Below are 23,685 nucleotides of genomic sequence, written 5' to 3'. Positions count from 1 at the left end.
CGCAAACGCACTGGATGTCATCCACAGGCAGAGGACTAGCTCCAGGTCCTGCTAGCAGACAGAAAACAACAGGGAGAATTTGTTGTCCTTGCCTCACTTTGCTAACATACAAAGGACCATCCATAACAGATGAAAATAGACACTTCTGCTTAGCTAAACAGCAGAATCCTGGCAATGTTACATTTTTCATGCTTGTGTGTGACCCTAGGAACATGGACTTTAAGAAAGGCTGTGTGTATCCTACAGTACTGTGGAAGGATGCTGGTCATGATACTGAACAGAGAAGGCAGTATCCTGGGTATTTCAGCTTTCTCTCTTTTTTTAAAAAAAAGCAAGTTTCTAGTTGGGCTTGAAAGTATACTGCAGTTCTTAATGAACTCTCAGAAGCCAGAGAATTTCCAAATAAAGTTTTCAGTGCTCCTAGGGCATAATTTCTTGTCCTTCTCCATGACCAGCAAATGTTAGTTGTATGCATGTAGATTCAGAAGCAAGCCCTACTTTGTTCAATGGACTTATTCTCAGGAAAACATGCACAGAATTCACATATCAATTTGCATAATTTATAGCTTTTGTAGAAGCCAGCTTTAAAACAACATGGAGAGCACCATGCTTAGTTATACAAGCATTGTTACTTCCTTTGTTCAGCCGGTAGGTTTTGTATGTGTGTCTGCAGAGATAGACATTTACCAGCTGCTGCTGTTGAGCCACTTACAGTGCTCCTTCTGGTCCTCCAAAACAGCAATAAAGCCTTTATTATTGTCTTTATCCACGCCTTTCTTCCTCCATCCAGTGGATAACTGTCAGAAGGCTAATTTCCCTGCATCTCAGGGCTCTATGGTTTAAGAGGATGAACTGATGCTTGGGCAATCTCAGGATGGAGTGGCATACCTCCTCCCCTCCAAATATTCCACAATGTTCATTCAGACTACATGAGATGCATCACAGGAAATTAGCAACTCTTTCACAAGACATTCACTTTTAGAATAACCCATGAACCAAACCAAACCACAATTGTTTCTTTAACTTGCAGTAAAGTGTATATAGAATTGCACCCTTAATGCTAGGAGTGGAAAAGTTCACCTAAGTGGCCCTGATGCACATATGATGCATATACTGGTAAACCCAGTTTTTTTAGTGTTGAGAAATTTAATTATTTTGTAGTTTCCTCAGCAAAAAAGGGGCTTTGCAACTTGAGTTGTAAATATATATTGCCAAGTGAATTTACAAGCACTGCAAGATAGGATACTTTCTGTCTCTTGAAGGAATAAATTGGTCCTATCTAATACACAACTCATATGAATACACACATTTGCCTCAGAACAAGCGGCACTTGCAGCACTATTTTATTTTGATGGGACTTACTAAAATAAATGTGCCTAAGACCATACTGTGTCAGATAGTGCAAATGTGAAGTTAGCATGTATGCACGGGGAGAAACAAACTTTTTGAGTATACAAAAATCTACTGAAGCAAGCCAACAATGTCAAATTGCTTTTCCTCAGGTGAATAGAGGATGAAGTTGGGGGGGGGAGGCTACTATGAGATCTGCTCCTATGTCAAAATGCGTCCAAGGCGACAGGCATTCTGGAGAAGCGTCCTGAAGAGCTAAAAATACTGGGCGGCCTCTCAGCCCTTGACCTTGACCTCTGGGGTCAGAAGCCTCCCGCACTTAAGACGGCAGAGGCCAAACTCCTCCTTGCAATGGAAGGCAGCATTTTCCGTGGGCAAATGATGCGAGAGGCCCAGACAAGGTCATCGCTATGCATCCTTTATCTGCAGAGGGTTTTTTGTGACCAAGCGAAGCAACGGCATTAGGCGCCAGAGGGAAGGGGGTGGGAAAGGCGCAAGAAGGGGAACTCCGCCAGGAGGCCATCGCCTCCTTATTGTTCAGGGGTTACAGGGCGTCGGGAGGGGCTGCTGGCTGCGCTGCTGGTTGCCAGGCGACCCCTCCTAGGTCACACACAAGGCAGAAGCGAGTCGCGCAACGCCACTCTGACGTTACCGCCAACTCTCGTACTGCTTCTCGCAATCCTCGGGAAATAGATGGCCTCGGCTTTCCACTTTGGGCCCCTCACACTATACCCCCACCCCCACCCGAAGGCTGCGCCACTTCAGCAGCCGCATACAGCCTAAGATGGCGGCAGGACCGAGCGGAAATGCCCACGTGACCTAGAGAGAACCGCTCTGTTCCCAGAGCCTTATTTCATTTGGACAGAAATCTCGCGAGATCTCGAAGAAAACGAGGAGGGGGGTGACTCACCAGAGTCTTTACGAAACGAAACGGGAGGGAGGGGAAGGCAAACCAGGGCGGGAAGGGAGGGGTAGAGATCTCGCGCGAGCAGCGCTGTAAACATTGTGTGAAGAAACCTCGCGATAACACCTAGATCCTCCTGAATCGGGAGGAGTCCGCAGCCTCCCTAGTTCTCGCGGTAGCCTTGGGATTTCTTCGCCCTCCCCCCACCTCTTTATGCGGAGCGGAGAGTTCTCCCCGCGATACCTTTTGCTGCAAGCAGAGGTGGGGGGAGGGGATCGAGAGGAGGAAGAAGGGGCGTGGTTTGCGCGCTGAAGTCAGCACGGCGGCTGCGAGGGGGCGGAGGAATATATAAAGGCCCGGGCCGAACTGGGGGGGTTTCAGTTAGAGACGCGATTCCGAGGCGAAGTAGTGGCGAAAGCGACAGCGGCCCAGGCTAGTTCTACGTCTAGTGAATCCGAATTTCTCTACGCGGAGCGGGACCTCCCGACACGATCTCTCGTTATGAGTCATGTGGCAGTGGAAAATGCCCTCGGTCTAGATCAGCAGGTAAACGGGGGCGGGATGGCGGGTGGGCCTGGGGGACCGAGGCGTATCCCCCCCCCGCTCCCCGGCCTGTTTTCGGGGGCCCTCCGGACTCATTGAATCGATCCTAGTTCGCCCCTTTACTCCTTTTATTCTCGCCCCCCCCGCATCCTCCTCACGCCGCTCTCCTGGTGGCGCATTTGACTGTGACGCAGTTCCTTTTGTGGGGTTCGCCCCATTGGCGCCTCCGCGAAGCCCCGAGCCTCCCTCGGGAAAGGGAGCCGAGCGAGGCGAGCGGAGCCCCCGCGAACGAGGGAAGGGAGCGGCGCGGCGGAGAGCGGAGGGTAGCTCGGGTGAAGCGTCGCCGGGCCCTTTGAGGCCTGCTGTGGGGGCTTTGTGCGTCGCTGGCGAATGCTTACATCTGCCGGGCCCCCTAGCGGCGGCGGCAGGGAACTGCAGCGGGTGGGGGACAACGGCGGCCATTGTGCGTGTGACGAAGCGAGGAGGGGGGAGAGAAAGAGGCTGCTCGGAGGCGCGTGCGCGGCTCCCTCTGTCTGGGGAAGGGGAGGAGGAGGGGGGAGTGGGAGCCACAATGGCTCTGGTGCTGCTGCTGCTCCTCCCGCTCTCCCTCACGCGCGCGCGCGCGCGCCCCCGACTCCTTTGTCCTCGAGGCCCACGAGGTGGGGGGGGGAGGACAGGCCTAAGGCCGTGTCTTCCTCTCGTCTTGGCTTCTCGGAAGCCTGTTTAAAATGAAGTTGCGCCTTCCCTCTGCCCGGTTCGGGGCGGGGTGGCGCTGCGCTAGAGCCGGCTCCCGAAGTAGGTCACGAAGCCGGCCGGGAAGGGGAAAGAGGAATGAGCCACGTGACGCGGCCGGATTAGCGGCCGCCAGTGAAAGCCGAGCGCCGCTGCTTGTGTCGCTCCGGCAGTAAACCCCGGCGGGGGGGGGGCGGCGCTCCGTCTTCGCCAGGCCCGCTTGTGGGGCGGGGAGGAGGGAGGCCCACCCAGCCGAGCGAGCCTGCCTTGTACAACTGCTAATGGCTCTGTCTGAAGGCCGCGCGAGATGATGTGCATCCATCTTAAGTTGAAAAAGGGGATTCTTAGATATAAATGGATTTTCTTATTAACCCCCCCTTCCGCAAACAAAACTCATTTTCATGAGTACATGAAAATATTCAGCAGCGGTATTTTTTACCTTGGTTGTATATACCGCTTGGACAATCCTAAGGCTTAGGCCCTTTTTTCTTGACAGCTTCAGTAAAACTACAGGAAGGCTAAGGTATACAGTGTAAGCTTAAGTTCCATTTTATTTTTAAAAGCATTGGCACAAGTAGTTACGTTTGAGGAAAGGGGAATTTGGGTTGTAGTCTACTGTATTTTTGAATGCAAATATTAAGCATATTGGAAGACAGCACTAAATTGAGGCCTTTGTCCATAATGTCACATGCTTTAAGTAAAACCAAAGTACGTTTTAAGGAGGTATGGTTTAAATTGACATTAAATTTACAACAGCAATATCAAAGCTATTCTGGTGTCTAAGGCAGAGAGCCTGCTAATTTACAATGTGAGATGAGATTAGAAATTCTTTACTACTTGAAGTATTTTCAATTAATCAGGTTGAATGACTATTTTCTTCCTTTTTTAAAAAGTTTGCTGGTCTAGACTTGAATTCTTCAGACGATCAGAGTGGAGGAGGTACAGCAAGCAGTAAGTATATAATTCAGAATTAAAGCATCTTACTGCAGCTAGTAGAGAATATTTGATGGCATGTTGGTCCAGTGCAATAGTAGAAAAATGGCAGATTTTGATGCTTGAAAGAGCAGATCTATGGCATCCTGCAAGTACTGTAATTGTAGACTACTAAATCTCATTGGTATTCTATGTAAATCAGTTATACGTAAATCTGTTATACATTACGTATTACCATGCTAGAAACTTGCCTTTAAAATGAATGTTAAGAACCTTAAATGGATGTCTGCTTAATCAGTTAATTAACTGCAGACCTTGAAGGAATAGACTGCAAGTTGCATACAGTTTCGGTGCATAATAGTATGAGCATTGTATCAACAAAAGGGATTTAGTGATTGTGTTACTCAAGAGTGCATAAATTGTTTCATCTGCTAAAACAGGGTATGTACGTATTTCCTATAGTGAGGCGGCAGCACGTTCCAGTTATTGTTACTATTTATTAAATTTGTATATAATCTGAAAATACAAAATACATTACAAAGCAAAACAAACCAATAACCCACTTCCCACAAACACATTTGGAAATCCATAGAATGTTAATTAGCCAAATGCCTGCATGAAGAGCAGTTTTCATTTGGCACCTTTATTACATATATTTAGGTGTCCCTAGGGGACAGTATTCCCCAAATGGGGAACCATCATCCAAAAAGCTCGTTCTCGTGTTGCCACCATTTAGTTTTTTGCATATTTATAACAATGAAAATACTTGGGAACGGGTGCTATATGTTTAGACTATATGCTTAAGCATGAAGTACTTAAACACTTCTTAATGTGCATGTTGGTTTGGTTTTTTGCTTAAAATACTGTAAGTTATTTATAGTTGCTATAGCAAAAATGACTAAGTTTAATGAATAAACAACATAAGGTATTAACAATCTTGGCAATAAAAGAGCAACAGACTTTGCTGTACAGAGTTTTAATTTGAAACTTTTTTTTCCAACTTTCAGAAGGCCGGTACATTCCTCCTCACTTACGGAATAGAGAAGCTTCAAAGCAGGGTATGTTCGTTGGTACTTGAATATATGGAGCATCAGGGTTAAAAAAATAGGGTTACAACTGAATTGAACTGCAAGAATCTCAAAGTGTTGGGTGCTCAGATTCAGGGAGATTTGGTACAAGGGGTTGGACATCTGAGTACCTAGGCTTTTGAAGGTAGGGAAAGGTATTAAGAGTGCACATTTAAGTAACACCTTATTAAGTCTGTGGCAAAAATTAGATTCCTTCATTCTACAGTGGGTACGGGAAATATTTGGGCTCAATGTAGTTAGCTAGGCAAGCCAAAATAAGCTGCTGATTGATGAGCTGTATATTTGGCTTGAGTAATAAAGCTACTTAAGTAACAGTGCAATCTGTTGTAAAATGTAGTGCTTGCATCCAAGCAGAATAAGAGAATGGTTTGCTCATTTTGAAAGTTATAGTAATCATGAAGTCAGGCAGTGATTCCTGTATTGAAATATCCACCCCATTATCAGAGTCTGTGTCAATAAAGAATTTGTAAGGGAGTGGCCCACACACATTATGAAAATGTAAAATAAATCGTGACTGTATACCCGTACTATCATCTTGATTGACACTGGAAGCAGTTTTCAGCAGTTCCTGTATACCCTTCTAAATCTGCTGTGGAAGTTTCCTTAACCCTATGGAGATCTAGAAAGGATGTGGTGGAATGTAGAGCTGATGGAGTACTGGTGAAAATCCTCCACATTCTACTAATGGAAGTCTTACGATCAGCTCATTGACATTTTTTTGTTTTCATAGTTTGGTACAATCCATTCTAATAAGTTGGTGGCTATACCATGCCCTGAAAAACCCTATGTGTAGCCTGTAACCATCAATCCTGTTTATGGGGAAGTTTGAACACAGAGCTTTGTCCAAGGATTCTTGAGCTTTAAGCTGTTGGTTGATTAAGCTCTTAATCTCCTGCTAAATTGCATCGTGGTACTCTAAAAATTCAACTCTCCAATGCTATAGGGGAATATGCTGCCTTAGTAGTGTCTGATCAACAACTAAACTTGGGCTGCAATCCAGTACTCATTTACCTGGGAGTAAGTTAGTGTTTTACTCCATGTGGCTTAATTCAAATAGGATTGAAGTGCTGGAGACCATCAGGTCTCATCCCTCTCCCAACCTGTGACACCTTGTCTTGCCTCAGATGCCTCTGCAAAAATTACGTTGCTTGTGGACTGGCAGGGAGGCACCAAGAGTTCTCTAGAATACTTTTTACTTGCAATTGTGATCTTTCAGTATTTTAGCTTAAATCTGCATGGAGAAACTAATTTACTGTGACTATAAATCGGTTCGTTGGTAAGTAGCTCTCAAAGTTAAGAGGTCTCTCCCTACTTTGCTGCCAGAAGTCTTTTAAAATAGGTGTGGAGAACCTATGGCCTTCCATATATTGACTGGTCTACAACTCTGGCCATGCTTGGCTGAAGGGGATAGAAGTTGCAAGTCCAGCATCTTCTGGGATGCAGGTTTCCAAGCCTACTCTAAATATCTGCAGATTGAATATTGTGTCCTTTATTGAACCATGATCTCTGCACAGTTCAGCAAAGCGGTCTGGAAGTGCTACTGAATTTGGGAGCAGGGAAATAATGTACAGATACTACTTTTGCTAGTATTCTAACTACTAGATAGGAAAGTTTAGGTATAGGGTGCTTATTGTCAGGACAACTTGACTCTGCCCTCTTCGTTGCTCAACTGATAGAAGTTGTGAATAGTGGCAGAACAAGGGGCATAATATGAAGCTTGTTCAAATTCACAGATTCTAATTTCTATTAGAAACTAACAGCTCTTTGCAAGAAAACTCAGTTGTATTGGGGCTAACAAATACTGAATGGCATTGATATCCATCTATTTGTAGTTGTCCTTACCCCTTCTCTCCTCGTGTAGGTATGGATACTGTAAAGACCAATAGAGTTGTATCATAAATCCACAGAAGCTCTTATCACAATTGGTCAAGTATGTCACAAGTTCCTTTATTTTTGCAACAGACTGATACAGGTGACTGTGCGCATTTGGAAGTTGTTGCCTCACAAGGACATGCTTAGAAACATTGAAGAGTGATTCCTGCTGCTTCCAAGGACTATCCAACACAAGAGGATAGAATGAACCTTTTCCAGGGGAAAGCTTATTCTCTCTTGTACACATGTGGTTCATTCTGAGTTTCTCTCAGTAGATCCATAGAAATTAATGGACCTAATTTAGCCATGTTTGTTTATTTCAATGGGTCTACTATGAGTAGGACTAGGACGCAACCCTTAAAAGCAGCTGTATAAATTATTGAGTGACGTAGCACAATACCTGTTGAATCAGATGCATTGCCCTTTTCTTGAGGGAAAGGACTCCTTGTGTTGGACTGTTTGGAGCTGTTGAGAGTTTATCTTGGCTTCTCAGGGTGTCTTGACCTGGTGAGAGGCTGGCTCCTGCCATTCCTAAGCCCTCTGTACATGTGCTTTGGCAGCAGGACGGGGTTCCCCTATCCTGGCCACCAGGAGGCAAGAGAGTGCTCTTGTTCCCTTTCCCTCTCATCGCCAAAGGTGAGCTGGTGAGTGATTGTGAATGTGGAAGTCTGGAAAGTTGACATCTTCACACAGATATTTTTATGTTGCTTGAGTAAAATATCTTTTCCAGGTTGAAGAAAGTCTACTGTACCATTATGTTGAGTTTTTTATGCATTTGAACTGGAGTGAATTATAATGCTGGGAGTTTTATGGCTCTTTTGCAGCAGGTAATGCCTATAACTATGCGGCAAACTACTATTCCAATTCGATGCCACCAAGAAGCTGTAAGTTGGTGTCAGGATGGAGTGGTCTTAAAAATTTGTCATTTGAGAGCATGCCTCTAAGCATATTGCATAGTCATAACTTGCAGTCGACTAACTGTGTGAGCATTTGTTCCTTTACGCTCATTGTCAGGCATGTTTCCTTTGCCTGCAACTTTAACTTTTTTAGGGTTAATTTGAATACAGTAAACCCACAACTTAACACACAGTTAGCTAGTATGCATTCAGCTTTACATGCGTGGCAAAAAATAAAAAGGGAGCAGGGTTCAAGAAAACATTTGTTTGGCAATCCCACCCGCTATTGAACCCAATGTGTTTTGAATTTGGCTTTAGATGCAATCCCTGGAACGTAAATTCTGCATAAATTGCGGGCTTAATCTCCTGGCTTACTGTGTTGATGGAAAACTACACATTAAGAAAACAACAACTTCAGTTGCACTTTGTACCTGAGCAAGCTTTTGTCGCTTCTAATGGATAGACTGAAAAAGACAAGGAAAGGTTTCCAATTCTGCACCTTATAAAATTTAAACCTACAACAATCCTAATACTCAGGTCTGGCAAGTGCTGGAATTGTGTTTTTTGGATCTTCTGATTTATTAAACAAGGCATAAAAGTAGCTGGCCCACAAGACACTTGAAAGTTACCAAGCCTTTTTAGTGCTAATTTTCTAGCAAGTTTACCATGCCCCACAGTTTATTTAGTTACATGTTGAAGCTGAATAGTGTGCAGTGCTGTCTGGTGTGAATAAGGTATAAGAAGAGCCCTTCTGGATCGGTGCAAAGGCCTATCTAGTCCAGCATCCTGCTCTCACATTGGCCAACCTAATGCCTATGCGAAGCCAACAAGCAGAAGCTTAGCGCACCAATTCTAGTTCCTTCCTCTTGATACAGTACTTGGAGGTAGTAAATAGCTACTGTAACTAGTAGCCATTAATAACCATTCTGTTTGGATGTAGAATTTTAGACACCTAATAAAATCTTTTTAAATATGGAAGGAAATAACACAATATACTCTGAACTTAAATACCAATAATTTATTTTCCTTAATTAATGGAGGGGTTGTGTGCTTAATCCAATTTAAAGAATTTCCCAATTAAAAAAATCTATGAACTTCTCCCCATAGTCCTTGGACAGGTTCTTTAAGCAGGTTCACAGAACTTATATAAGTTTACATATTAGCCTAATGTACTACATCTTTGAAAACTATTATTCCAACAGATGTCATGTTGCTTTTTTCAGTTCTTTTGCATTTTGGTTGCTTATAGGTTGGATAAGTATTTGAAGTATTTAGAATAGCTTGTTCTAAGTAACTTAGTAGAACTTGGCATTTTGAAATCTAACACAAACTTCAGGTTTTTGGAATGTTAAAGAATAACAATTAGATGGAGCAGAATCCTACTTCATCTAATCTAGAGATGTAAAATCTTTTTAACAGTGGTGAACAAACAATTTTTCTAGAACTTCTTAAAAAACTGAAATACATGTACAGTAAATTGTTAAATACAGAAAGTATAAATGTTAGGGTGCTGTCCAACTCCCTAATCTACTGTGGTGGCAGGGGGCTCTCTCTTGTGAGTCCAGATCAATCTGCTCTGGCGGTGCAGATTCCCTATTCACCCACTGTAAATGTTCACTGGTAGGAGTACTGTCAGCAAGCTTCACTCCACCAGCTCATAAAAAGTCCCCAACTGGGGAGGGATCAGGGTAATTCAGCTGGCCTGGGATCTGCTGGATCCTGAGCTGACCCCACTGTTGTCAATTAATTGCATTGGTCCTGGTAGCTACAACAACTCTGCTCTTGCCTTCCAAGCTGACCAGTGTGAGTGACAGTGCTGTGGGTGTGGCAGTGGCTCTGCTAAACCCTGCAGCTGCCTGGACAGAGGTTCAATTGCTCTGCTAGTCAGACAAATAAATTCAGCATCTTGGAAGTACCAAACGTGTCTCGGTGGAAGGATCTTGTAGTGAACAGAAACCTTGTAGTGAACAATCTTTTTACTAGGGCTTAAGTAGTTAGCATCATCTAGGAATTGAAGAATCAATACAACCCCCTAAGGTAACAGTGGGATAGTTTGGATATCATGCTAAATCACAGTTAAGTGTGATGCAAGCAAGCCTTGGACTCGTACACTTCCTTCTCGTGCTTCCTTTGGTGTGCAGCCATCAACAGGAGTTAAGACTTCTTTTCTGTTAAGTGCAGTTTATGTCCAAATTGACAAGCCTGTTAATGCTAATTCTGGTTTCAACTTGGCTTGTTGCAAATGGTTCTGTAGTTAATATTCACCAATTTGTCAGTTTGGACATCTAGCATTGATACCAATCTTTTTGGGCTATTGGGCACATTTGGAATGACGAGAGTTCTGTGGGCGTCACCACCACTGGTTGCTTCTTTCTCATCTCTTTCCATCTCCCCCTGCAGACAGAAAGCACACATTTTGACTTGAGTAAACATTGGATCCAGTAGAAAAAAACAGATACCCAAAAAATGACCATGAGAATAAAGATTGCAGTGTGAAGACTGCACAGTAAAAAATGCAGATCTGGTCTTCCCACTATCACAAACATATCAATGGCACAAATTCTAATGGATGTCCTCCAGAGTACCACAGTGGCCACCCCAGGCATAACAAGTTGTGGTCAAGCACAAATATAAGTTGAAGCCTTCAGAACTCCTTGTTAGCGTGTCAAGGAAAGTGTGTGAGCCCAAGGCTCACCAAGGTTCATTTGCATCAGTAAACTGGCTTAGACTCAAACATCATTTTATGAACTTTATACTGCAATCTGCTCTTACTAGGAAGCAGGATTTGTAATCAAAATAATACATACAACACTCATCGTTGACTGGTCTGTCGTCATTCCATTCATAATAAAATATATATTTGCCAAGTTTAGCACAGGATCTTGAATCTTGCTTCATTCGGTTTGACTAGCTTTCTTTAGGACATGCTTCTGTTTTCAGCATGGCAGCAAGTATTGATGCACAAAACTAATACACATACGAATCACTGCATTAGTTTCTTTTTTTAAAAAAAATCTCTTGGCTCAACTAAATACACAACTTTCTATAAAACCTGGTTTGCAGCTTTGTAAAGTGGTTCACAATGCAGCATCCATGTCAGGCGAAGGCTTGCATTTCTAATCAAGAATTTAGGCCCAACACTACTCTGCTTTTCCCAGAAAGGAGCCTTTCATGTAAATTTCTGGCAGCAAAAGTCGCACTGATGCTGTGGAGCTTGCAAGAACTTGCTAGCGCATTTTACCCTTTAATTTTGTAACTTTTTATTCTCTGCCAAAGATTCCCCCAGCTGGGACTCTCGTGGAGGTAATGGCTATATGAATGGATATGATCGTGACAGCCGGATGAATGGCTACGATCGTGATCGTGGTGTGTTTGGATCCAGAGGAGGATCTGGACGTGATGACAGAGGTGGGCGAGGGAGACCTGGCACCTTTCATCCAACAAAACTTGAGTGTCCACTGCTGCTCTTGGCAATAAAGACAGCTTCTTTCTAGAGAGCTTAGATCAGGTTATAGTAGCATAGGTTGAGACTTCTTAGGGAAGTTTGAGGCTTTGTTTATCAAGTACCATTTGCAGAGCTGTTTTGCCCTCAGCTGGAAAGCTACAGAATTAGTACTGATTCTTGTTGGTTATTTGAATTTGGATCCTGGAGCCATAATTATAGTTACAGCTATAGGATACTACCGTAGAATTCTGGAGTTGTATAGTTATCCAAATCAAACAGTCATACGAATGTCTCAAGAACAGTGAAGCTTCTCACTGAGTGGCCTCATTATACCAGTTACCACCGACTCCAGATTTTGCCTGTCAGGAAATACCATCAGTCTCCAGGTCTTTTCACTGCTTTCTATTTCATCATCTTTGCTTCAGTGTACCTGTGGACACATTGATGGACTCCGGGAAGGTCTCATTTTCAGCCCAGGTTGCCATTTTTTTCTTGAGACAAATTAATTGTAACTAGAATAAGATAATGACATAATTCACGAAAAGTTGCCTAATGGCCATACTCTACTACAACGCCATGGGCACAAAAGTAGGCAGGGTCCTAATGGACATTTCTAGGCTTTGCTTTTGGGGTTTGCTGCAGCTCGAGAGAATCATCGGCTGCTGCCTCTTGAATATAATTTGCTACATGATCACCCTGGACCAGCTTTTTAAACTCTGCCATCTTGCAATATTGGCAGTAAAACACCCGATTTCAGTGCCTTTCCTTGATTTAAAATGTGCAATAAAATATGGGAATTTCTCTTAAGACAGGCTGCTAATTACTCAAACATTTTCATGGTGATGGTTTGAGGGATTTTGTATCTTTACACTGAGCATCTACACAATCAGTGATTTCATTGGTGATTTTATTATTCCTAGGATTTGATGGTGGGTGGAATGCTGGCAGAGACAGGGATGCTGCATACAGTAGCTTTGGTGCAAGGAGTGACCGTGGATCAGGAAAATCAAGCTTTTTTGCTGAGCGTGGTAATGGTTCAAGAGGAAGGTAAAAATGTAGCTCTTTTCCCATTAAAAATGTGAATGCCACCACTGTAAAACATTCAGTAATCTGTAGAAATAGGGGAGAACTGACTGAGGTTAAGACATGTGCTTTTTGTGTTGAAAGCCTGCTTTGTAGCTCTTAGGCTTGCATTGACTGCAGCATGTTAATTTTTATGTGTATAGGGCTACCCTCTCATTTCCACCAACTTACTGCTGTAGGACTTCTAAAGTTTACATCCATATAATAGAAGTCCTTGTGCCTTCTTCGCATTAGCACATAGGCCCCAGCAGAAAGACAGGGGAATGACAATTTAGAGCAACTTTGCAGTTATGGCATATATCTGGGATTGGAAGGAGCTCTTTCAGTAAGCCTTCTCCTTGTTTGATGAAGGACCAGGAGGCTGGGGCGTTAAGGGGATGTGGCAGAATTGTGTTGTGAGAGCAGTAGAGGAGTTAAATGATAGTCCAATTCCCAATGTGGATTAAAATGCAATCTGAACAGGTGTGCCACCTCAAATTTCATTGGTATTCTGTCCACATGCCTCATATATGAGACAGTTGAAATATTGGGGTAATATATCCTTCTCAAGGGGATGTCAAATCTTGGGAAATAGATAGCTGTGGTGTTATACGGATTTATTGTTTAATTATATCATAAAATACTTTGAAGCAGCCAGGCAGCTTCATTAGTGTGTTTAGTACATCACATCACAGAAACTGTCATGAAAACTGGTTTTAGTGTAATTTCATGTAATCTAGGTTTGATGACCGTGGTGGAAGAGGCGGTGAATTTGATGGCATTAGCAGTCGTGGTGGTGATAGAAGTGCCTTTGGCGGCAGATTTGATCGTGGTGGAAACAGTCGTTGGTCTGATAAAAGTGATGAAGATGACTGGTCCAAACCACTTGCCCCAAGTGAACGTGTGGAGCAGTAAGTACTAGCAGTGGGATCTGGTGGTCTGTAAGTCAGGTATTCAGTGCTGTGTGATAGTACATTGAATGTTTATCTTCTAGGGAGCTGTTTGCTGGTGGGAATACTGGCATTAATTTTGAGAAGTATGATGACATTCCGGTTGAAGCAACAGGCAACAACTGTCCTCCACACATTGAGAGCGTAAGTATTTGTTTAATGCTACAACTAGTGTGCTGCTTACACTAGAATACCAAGGGACTACTTTTATACATTTAAATTAGCGTTGTGGATCTGACGGTCCTTCAAAAGGGACACTTTACTTAGAAGTCTTTGTCTTTAATAATCTATGTGATTGCTATAGGCAACATGGAATTGCATGCAGATGAATGAATGCAGGATGTTGGAGGAGGAACATAACTCTCCTTGCCTCCAGCAGCACACTATATTTTTATGTTACGCTTTGAGAAATATGCTTTGCTGCCTTTGTATTCAGCATAAACAAAAGGGGATACCAAGAAAGGAAGGGGACATCCCATCTTCCTCACCAGCCCATTTGATTCTTATGTAAGATGGCAAGTTTCTTCCATCTGCATTAACCCACTGCAAGACTTGTTGATATCCAGCCTTTTAGCAAGATGCTGGAAAATGAGGGGCAATTCTCCGCCTATCCTCTGCCTTCCCCTCTTCTGAGTGTAAAGCAAACTTTTTGGGCTTTTACCAGGTTGTTTAATAACTTGAACTCTGTTGCAGTTCAGCGATGTTGACATGGGAGAAATCATTATGGGGAACATTGAACTCACCCGCTACACTCGGCCTACTCCAGTGCAGAAATATGCTATCCCTATCATCAAAGACAAGAGAGACTTGATGGCTTGTGCCCAGACAGGCAAGTTTGTGTTTGCTATGTGTTACTGCAGTGTTCTAATTGAGAAATTTGGGGGTGTTAATTGAGGGTTCTTGGGTGCACATAGTGAGGGATAGGCCATTCCCTTTACTGGCAGTTGACTCTAGCACAACATGGACACCGATAATTTGGTAAAACGTACAAGGATTTAAAATACCACCCTAAATTTAATGCCAGTTTCAGATTAACTTGAAATGAGTACAGGATGGATGGAGCATAACATTTGGGTGGGATTTATGGAATGAAAATGTTTTTGCATTGCTTTCAAGATTAAATGTCTTTTTTTTTTTTTTTTTTTAAGGGTCTGGAAAAACTGCTGCATTTCTTCTGCCCATATTGAGTCAGATATATACAGATGGCCCAGGTGATGCCCTCAGAGCCATGAAGGCAAGTTCATTATATCTGGTTTAAACAAACAATACAGTACTTCACTTTAGCACTGTGCGCATTGCCATCTCTGTTACATTGCTGAAAAATGTAGATCTTGAGTACAAATATACCCTTTATTACATTTATTCATTGCTTACTACATAAAGCAACATAATTTACTAAAAGCAATCATCCTGCAATATTGTAGAAAGAATGGATTTTTTTTTTTTGCACCCCACTAAAAGATAAATATTAAAGCAGGCTAGGGTACCATTATAGCATATAAGAATCAAATGCCAGAGTAAATGACGAAATGTTGGCCTACTGCCTAAAAGCTGATAATTGTGCCAGGCACCTCTCCCCAACATTACACACCTAGGGGGCTACCACTGAAAAGGCCTTTTTTGTGTTGCCACCCTCCTCAACTCTCTTCTCAGGAAGCACAGAAAAAAGGACAATAAGATGTGTGTACAGCTTTAGGTGAAAACCAGCACTTTGAATGGAGCCCACCCAGAAACCTGTAGTCAACCTGTAGTGCGGTTGCTGGTGTTGTATGTTCAGATGTAGTTCCAGGCAGCAATCTGGTTGCTGAATTCTGCACTAGTTGCAGTTTCTAGACTGTCTTCAAAGGCAGCCCCACATAACACATTGCAGTAATCTATCCCAGAGGTTGCCGTAACATAGACTTAAGAAACTGGGCCTTCCCTCTCCAGGCATGCTAGTGGCTGTCCACCAGTCTAACCGTTGGAGGCACTGGTCCACTAAGGCCACTTGTGCCTGCTGTGACAGTAATGGATCCAGAAGTACTCCCAGACAGTGCATTTCTTTCAGGGGGGATGAACCCCATCTAGAACAGGTTCCACCATAACAGAAGGTGAATTGATTTTAAGACACCGCCATCAAATAAGTTTACACATCAGGATGGAGTTTGCACAGAATTACCCATAGTAGGTCTAGGTTCAGTTGTAGCCAGCATCTTGATTATGATGACAGTCACTCTGCTAGAATAGCTGTGATGCTAATAGTTACTGGCACAGCTTGTGGTTCTCCTGCCTGGGTGCAGTCATGAACACTGCAGGATTCAGACCACAACCTTTAAAAACCTGTATGGAAAGAGCAGAGTAAAAGGTGTAAACACTTGGGTAGCAGATTGTGTTGAGAAATAACTGTTACTAGCAGCTTATTTTCCAGCTGGTAATGAGGACTTAATATTGCAGGAAAACGGAAGGTATGGACGCCGTAAGCAATATCCCATCTCACTCGTTTTGGCTCCCACAAGAGAGCTGGCAGTGCAGATATATGAAGAAGCCAGAAAAGTAAGTATTATTCAGGGAGTGGCTAATACAGCCATATTGACCTATGGTTAACAATACAGGAGCTGAAGGTGCAAGTGACAAATTACTAACTTTTAAAAGAGGAAAATTGGGTGGGTGGTTAAAAAACTTTCATGTATCACAGAATCACAGCAGTAGTGGTCACTGATCCCCCCCCCCCCCGAAAAATCTTAACAAAACAAAAAACAATTGGGGTGAGGGAATCTGCAAAAATCCCAGGGCAAGGGGGATGGGCACATGAGGCCTGTAGATTAGCCAGCCCTGTGGTATTGTGCTCCTAGGAACTTGATATCTCAAGTATTGAATTCTAAAACTAAATTTTGTTCCCATAGTTTGCATATCGCTCCAAAGTCCGCCCCTGCGTCGTGTATGGTGGGGCCGACATTGGTCAACAGATACGTGACTTGGAACGTGGTTGCCATTTGCTTGTAGCAACTCCAGGTCGTCTTGTAGATATGATGGAGAGAGGAAAGATTGGACTGGACTTTTGCAAGTATGAAAATAATATTTTAATAATTTTAGCATTTTGACAGCAGCATATTAACATGGAATCTTGGAAATCCTAATGTGGTCTTATAATACCTTCCAGATACTTGGTACTGGATGAAGCTGATCGTATGCTTGACATGGGGTTTGAACCTCAAATCCGTCGTATTGTTGAGCAAGACACTATGCCACCCAAAGGTGTCCGTCAGACTATGATGTTCAGTGCTACTTTTCCAAAGGAAATTCAGGTATTCTGTTTTGCAAAGTAGTTGAATGCCCCATTTCCAGTGAGTCAGCATACTATAGAAGTGGTGATACTCAAACCCAGCAAGCAGCTGCTGTTGTAGGCAGCTAACCATAGGTAGAGAACAAGAAAAATTCTAAGTATTTCCCCCCCACCCGAATACTTTGTTTCTAGTTTAAAATATGGAGAGAAACACCTAGTTTGTATGCGTCCATGGAAGCTTATAGCTATAGGTAAGTCTAATGGGGGTGGATTCATTATTTAATTGTCTCTCATACTGAGTAGAGTTCTCTCTTTTGAAGATGCTTGCTCGTGACTTCTTGGAGGAATATATCTTTCTGGCTGTTGGCAGAGTTGGCTCTACATCTGAGAACATCACACAGAAAGTAGTGTGGGTGGAAGAGTCAGACAAACGGTCATTTCTGCTTGACCTCCTAAATGCCACAGGTAAAGACTGTTTGGGAGAAATCCAACACAACTCTAATGGCTCAGGTAATGAGAATCTATGTTAGGTGGAGGAAAAGCTTCAGACTTTTCCTCCTTGTTTTCTCCTATATTTGAATATTTTTCTTTAATCTGCATGCAGCTAGCTTGACTAGTAAAGTTGTTATTTTTTTATGGTTGCAGTCATAATACTAGTTTGCACCACTTGGTGGTGCTATAACAATAGATTTGGCATTGTTTTGCTAATGAGATGCTTCGCTTACATAGGAAAAGATTCCTTGACTCTGGTGTTTGTGGAGACTAAAAAGGGGGCTGATTCTCTGGAGGATTTCCTCTACCACGAAGGCTATGCTTGCACAAGCATCCATGGTGATCGCTCTCAGCGAGACAGGGAAGAGGCATTGCACCAGTTCCGTTCAGGCAGAAGTCCCATCTTGGTTGCCACTGCAGTAAGTATAGACTTGGTTAAGAAAATGCTTGTGTCTTTGTATTGGCTCTTTACACTGCAGTTTCAGCTTATGGGGAGCTGATGGCTGACTCTTTATCTTCATTAGGTAGCAGCAAGAGGATTGGATATCTCAAATGTAAAACACGTCATAAACTTTGATTTGCCAAGTGACATAGAAGAATACGTGCATCGCATTGGCCGTACAGGCCGTGTCGGGAATCTTGGTAAGACACTGTTCATCAACACCTTGATAAAACTTCCACGGTGGTATAAGCATTTGTGTTTGCATACTATGTGGACTTTTAATGTCACTAAACTCCATCAGCATGCTTTGAGTATGAAAAAGTTGGTAACTGAGTAGACTAGAACTGGTTTTGTGCAGAAGATCTTTGGTTAACAGAGGCATGTGTGAAAGATTCACATGAAATATTCCCATTCCTGCAAAGCACACGGCAGATTACCTCAATGTGGGAAAGGGTGGATGTCATTATATGCCTGTGTGCAAAATTTCTTGAATGCTGCTTTACAGTTCAGCTACTGTTGTAATTAAAAGTTTTTGTAATTGGAGAGCACTCAGGAAAATGTCTTACCCATGCTCTTGGTATTTTGAACATACAGCTTCCTTACCTTGCCTTAATATGCTGTATTTCTTTCTTTAGGTCTTGCCACATCATTCTTCAATGAGAGGAACATAAATATCACAAAAGACTTGCTAGATCTACTTGTTGAAGCTAAACAGGAAGTACCATCTTGGCTAGAAAATATGGCATATGAGCAGATTCACAAGGGTGGAAGCAGTCGTGGGCGATCAAAAGGGTAAGTTGAGTTAATCCCTAAGCAGTTAGATGTCATGTAGATGAGCTGGAATGATACCCAACGTCAAAGCAAAATACTTGACTTCCATATAGCAGTATAATATTTTACTTCTGTATTCCTCCCTTTGGCCCTTCAGTGGAAGAAAGTGCTCTTCCTTTCTGCAGGATGAGAAGAATAGTAATTACTAGCCAGGAGAGGTTGCTTTTAAAAGAGGACACATGGAGCAGCATGATAAAAAATTGAAACCATGGCCCTGGCTGGCTCTGGGGAAATGATATTTTAGTGGAGTATGGCCCATATAATAAACCTACTCAGCAGAAGGTGCTTGGTGTAACACAATTCTTAAGATTCCATTATTAAGCACCATCAAAATAGTTAATTTTTATTATTAATCAGCAGCGGATATCTTAGGAGAAATATGGTTGTCCTTCAATTTCTAGAGCTCTCATGGTGGCTTGTAACTCGAACATTTATAAACTATTACTTTGAAGCAGCAAAGCGTATTTAACAGATCTGTTTGCTTGGGTCTTTGTACGAGACTCCCTTTTACCTGGCAATACACAATTCTGCGCTGGATGACTGCTCTACGGATTGGGAGCCACAGCTGTGAAGGCCCTTTATCTGGCTGCTTCTCTCCCAGCCTCTGAAGGCAGGGGCTGCCAGAGGCATTTAGGCTGGTTTATGTGGAAGTGGGCATTTCTTCAGATACTGGCTCTGAAATGGATTGGGGCCAGCATTGCTTTGCTTGGCGCCCCCTCTCCCGAAATATGATCTTTTATTGAAAATGAAATACATAACATTAAAAATTAATATAGTACATAATTTTAGCCAAGGGACTGGCAATTGTTGAAGAACTAGCTAAGATGTTTGATTAACTGAATTTTCTGATGTAGCAACATGAAGGGCAATGAATGAGGACATGTATTAAATAGCATACTTAAGGAACTGTGGTCTTCTAATTGCAACTTGTTGCTGTTCTTTCCTCTAGCCGTTTCAGTGGAGGGTTTGGTGCCCGAGATTATCGAACAAGTAGCAGTACCAGCAGCAGCAGTAGCTTTGGCAGCAGCCGCACAAGTAGTGGGCGCAGCGGTGGCAGTGGTGGTGGCGGTGGCCATGGAGGCAGCAGAGGATTTGGAGGTGAGTTTCATTTCACAGTGTGCCTTGGGCTGTTGGAATGAAGGAAGGTGGTGGGGAAATCTAAACTCTCGGGTTTTTCCCAAACTGTAGAAAATAAGATTGTAAAGGTAAATTCACTTGGTCATAAACTCTTCTTGCCTTTTTGTCTTAATAGGTGGAGGTGGTGGCTATGGCGGCTTCTATAACAGTGATGGATATGGAGGAAACTATAACTCTCAGGGGGTAGATTGGTGGGGCAACTGATCTGCTTGCTGCAGATTCTTACCAAACAAGCTAATATGGAAACCACATGTAACTTAGCCAGACTATACCTTGTGTAGCTTCAAGAACTCGCAGTACATTACCAGCTGTGATTCTCCACTGAATTTTTTTTAAGGGAGCTCAAGGTCACAAGAAGAAGGAAAGGAACAGAAGCCCTACTTTGAAGGTTTAAAGACTCCATTGTAGTTGAGATTAACTCCTCCACCCCCCTACTCCCAGACTGTATTTATAATTTTGTGACTGAGGATCATTTGTTAATGTACTGTGCCTTTAACTTTAGACAACTTTTTATTTTGATGTCCTGTTGGCTCAGTAATGCCCAAGATTATCAATTGTCTTGACAAAATTACTCTACTTGGGCTTTAAAAAAATCAAACCTTGGCACGCAGGTGTGATACAACTTACAGGAATCATTGATTCATCCACTTTATACTACAAAAAAAAAACTTGTGCGGTGGCCTGCATTAGGGCTTTGATACTCAGATTTGAAAAAATAAAACATCTTGAAGCATATCAATGGAATTAGTTTCTAATGTGGCAAAACTGTACTAAGTTAAAGTTGATTTGCTCACTCTATCCTGGATAGGTACTTAGAACCTGATAGTCTTTAATAAGCCATTCCAGTCATGATGATGATGATGAAGTGATGTATGGATACATGCATACAAGCACTGTTTTAAAGTTAATGCAAGTAAACACAGCAATTCCAGTGTTTAGGCAGATTATTAATGTGAGCTAGCCAAATGGAGGCGGAACATTACAGGGAATGTTTAAAGGTCTGAACTTGAAATAGTTTTTAGGAGAATTCATCTACTTAGACTTTTCAAAATTGCCTGCCATATTAAAATTGAAATGGTAGAATGGCTGACCACAACAGTGATGGGTCCACCTTTTAAGGGCCTGACTGATTTTTTTGGTCTTAACGCATGCTAGTGTTGATGTTTTTTGGTCAAGGGGGAATGAACAGGAAGAATTATGCAGCAGGCTTTATTTTAATGCAGATTCACATTACTCTGTTCAAGCTGCGTTGAAGTGTTAACTGGCTTACTGTAGACTTGTAAAATGGCTCCAGAAGAGTAACAAATTCTGAGATCACAAAGGTTGGAATGTACATAACTGCACAAGGTTTCAATTCTGCTATCAAGTGCAGTTTTAGTCAGTTTTAGTTGCATAGGTTTCCATTGTATTTAGTCTGTTATGCTGAATCTGGCCAAAGATAAGTATTTCCAACAGTAAAATGCCTCTGCCACTTAGTTTCTCTGAGCTATCTTCTGCGGCCAGAGCTGTTACCAACTCTTAGTCTAAGTGGCATAGGACAACAGCAAAATCTCCTAAAGTGCAATAGATCTTTTCAAGTGTATTGTGCCTTGTTCTAAACTTTAAGTAGGTGCACTTGACAGTATTTGAGGTCATTTGTTATGGTGCTATTTCAATTAGTCTAGATTTAGGCCCTTGTACATTTTGCCCATAACTTTTTACAAAATACTTCTTTTATTGCACATTCAGAGAATTTTATATGTCTTGTGTGCGTGTCCTTAACTTCCAATCTTATTTTGTCTCTTGGGAGACTGAACGCAGCTTGTCTAAGGAGGAGGAACTAGATTCTAAAACTGGGACCATGGGAATAATGGTTGGGAAGAAAACTTTGCACACGACAGATTTCTAGATACTTTTTGCTGCTAGTTTTGTGTAATATTTATTGAACATTTTTGACAAATATTTATTTTTGTAAGCCTAAAAGTGATTCTTTGAAAGTTTAAAGAAACTTGACCAAAAGACAGTACAAAAACACTGGCACTTGAATGTTGAATGTCACCGTATGCGTGAAATTATATATTTCGGGGTAGTGTGAGCTTTTAATGTTTAAGTCATATTAAACTCTTAAGTCAAATTAAGCAGACCCGGCATTGGCAATGTAGCCGTAACTTTCTGATAGTAAAACAAAAATTGGCAACTTTAAAATTAAACATGCCAAGGTTTTGATACACTTGTCTTAAGATATTAATGAAACACTTCAAAACACTGACGTGAAGTGTCCAGATTCTCAGATGTTTGTTGCGTGAGTTTTTGTTTAGTTGTGTGGTTTTTTTTCCAGTGAATGTCTGGCACATTGCAATCCTCAAAACATGTGGTTATCTTTGTTGTATTGGCATAATCAGTGACTTGTACATTCAGCAATAGCATTTTAGCAAGTTTTACAGCCAGCAATATTATTCAGTTCAGATAAGGATTCAATCATATGCAAAGAATGGGTTTAATCATATGCAATGAACGGATTTAAACTTGCTGAATGTAAAGATTTGAACTTCAAGTCACTGTAGGTTTAGTAATTGCTTATTGTATTAGTTTAGATGCTAGCACTGCATGTGCTGTGCATTGCTCTCAATTTTAATAAAATAAAAAGTTGAAATGCACTTTATGTTGATGGTCTTTTTCTTGGTGACAAAATGGGCTTCTCCTTTTTCATTGTTAATCATTACTGATTGCAGTGAGACACCCCAGCTTAAGTGCCACAGATGCAAGTTTCTAATAGAAGCAGCTCACACATTTAGCTAGGAAAGGTCATTATATGGAACAGCCCCTTGTAGCTGTTTTGCTTGGTCCCCCAGACCTAGTGGCCTGTTTTGCCTCATGTTTTCTTAAATGTGGGGATGTTGTTCAAGTGGTGGGTCTTCCTCCCACCTGCAGAAAAATGGCTGCTTGATCAGATAATAGATTTTGCCCCAAACCCCTTTCCTCCCAAACAACTGATCAGTGGTATGTGGATTTAAACCCCTTGCAGAATGATCTTGCATGCCATTCAGAGTTTTAACACCAAAACACTTTCATAGTCAGAATTCACCCCAATATATTTCCAGAATTATATGCTTTATGTCCATATAGTAATTGAAGGGTGTGAAAAGGAATAAGTGTGGTTTCAATTAGCTCAAGTGCCCTTTTCAATTCAGAGGTCCTTGAATGTTTATTATTAAATCATTAAAATACATTTTTTCTATCTTTAAATGTGGAACAGATCTCTGTTTAAACAAAGTACCTGAAACTTCAGCATTCACACAACTCAACCAGCATTAAACTACTTAAAGGTGGAATAAAATGCTGAAATAAAGTTGTGTCCACACCTGGTACGGGAAGGTACTTAACCCCTGAGATTGCTGCTGGAGTAAGTGACTGCAGATGGCGAGGGTAACTTCCAATAGAGAAAGCACAATCTTCCAAAAGTCATTCTGAAAACGGCAGCTCAGACAAATTGAGAATGGTTGGAGATTATAGGGTGTCAAGCTTTAAAAAGCTCTGTAATTGAAATGTGATCTTCACAATCTTAACTTGGAAGTTTTAGTTTGCTTTACTGTTGGCAGTATAAAATTTAGCAGAGCAGTTTACAATGTAATTGCACAATACAGCAATGGAAGAAGGAACAAAATTAAGACGTGATAAAAGCCTGGGAAGACAAGTCTGCCAGGAAGCCATTAAAGTATTTGTCTCCTACAAATGATGCATTGAGTTAAAAATTACCTGAAATAAGC

The 23,685-nt window shown here is 42.0% G+C and overlaps 1 protein-coding gene across 5 annotated transcripts; it reads left to right on the top strand.

Moving 5' to 3' along the window:
* Positions 1–2,344: 2,344 nt before the first annotated feature.
* On the top strand, positions 2,345–22,575 carry DDX3X (DEAD-box helicase 3 X-linked). 5 transcript variants are annotated; one of them, XM_081003745.1, is made up of 19 exons: positions 2,345–2,800; positions 4,423–4,480; positions 5,470–5,520; positions 8,247–8,306; positions 11,595–11,726; positions 12,684–12,810; positions 13,566–13,736; positions 13,820–13,919; positions 14,469–14,604; positions 14,924–15,009; positions 16,209–16,307; positions 16,658–16,818; positions 16,915–17,059; positions 17,358–17,547; positions 17,767–17,948; positions 18,054–18,171; positions 18,607–18,763; positions 19,752–19,900; positions 20,055–22,575. In XM_081003745.1, exons 1-19 carry the CDS (start codon positions 2,756–2,758, stop codon positions 20,141–20,143), a joined length of 2,256 nt encoding a protein of 751 aa, XP_080859871.1. In that variant the 5' UTR covers positions 2,345–2,755; the 3' UTR covers positions 20,144–22,575. The 5 variants fall into 5 exon arrangements, with proteins under 5 accessions (XP_080859871.1, XP_080859872.1, XP_080859873.1 ...); XM_081003746.1 differs by having other exon boundaries at positions 2,347–2,800; positions 17,358–17,502; XM_081003747.1 differs by lacking the exon at positions 8,247–8,306 and having other exon boundaries at positions 2,347–2,800.
* Positions 22,576–23,685: the final 1,110 nt, after the last annotated feature.

The sequence above is a fragment of the Podarcis pityusensis genome (assembly GCF_964106645.2).
Source record: "Podarcis pityusensis genome assembly, chromosome: 4".
NCBI lineage: Eukaryota > Metazoa > Chordata > Lepidosauria > Squamata > Lacertidae > Podarcis > Podarcis pityusensis.
This window is presented reverse-complemented; position numbering and strand designations above follow the sequence as displayed.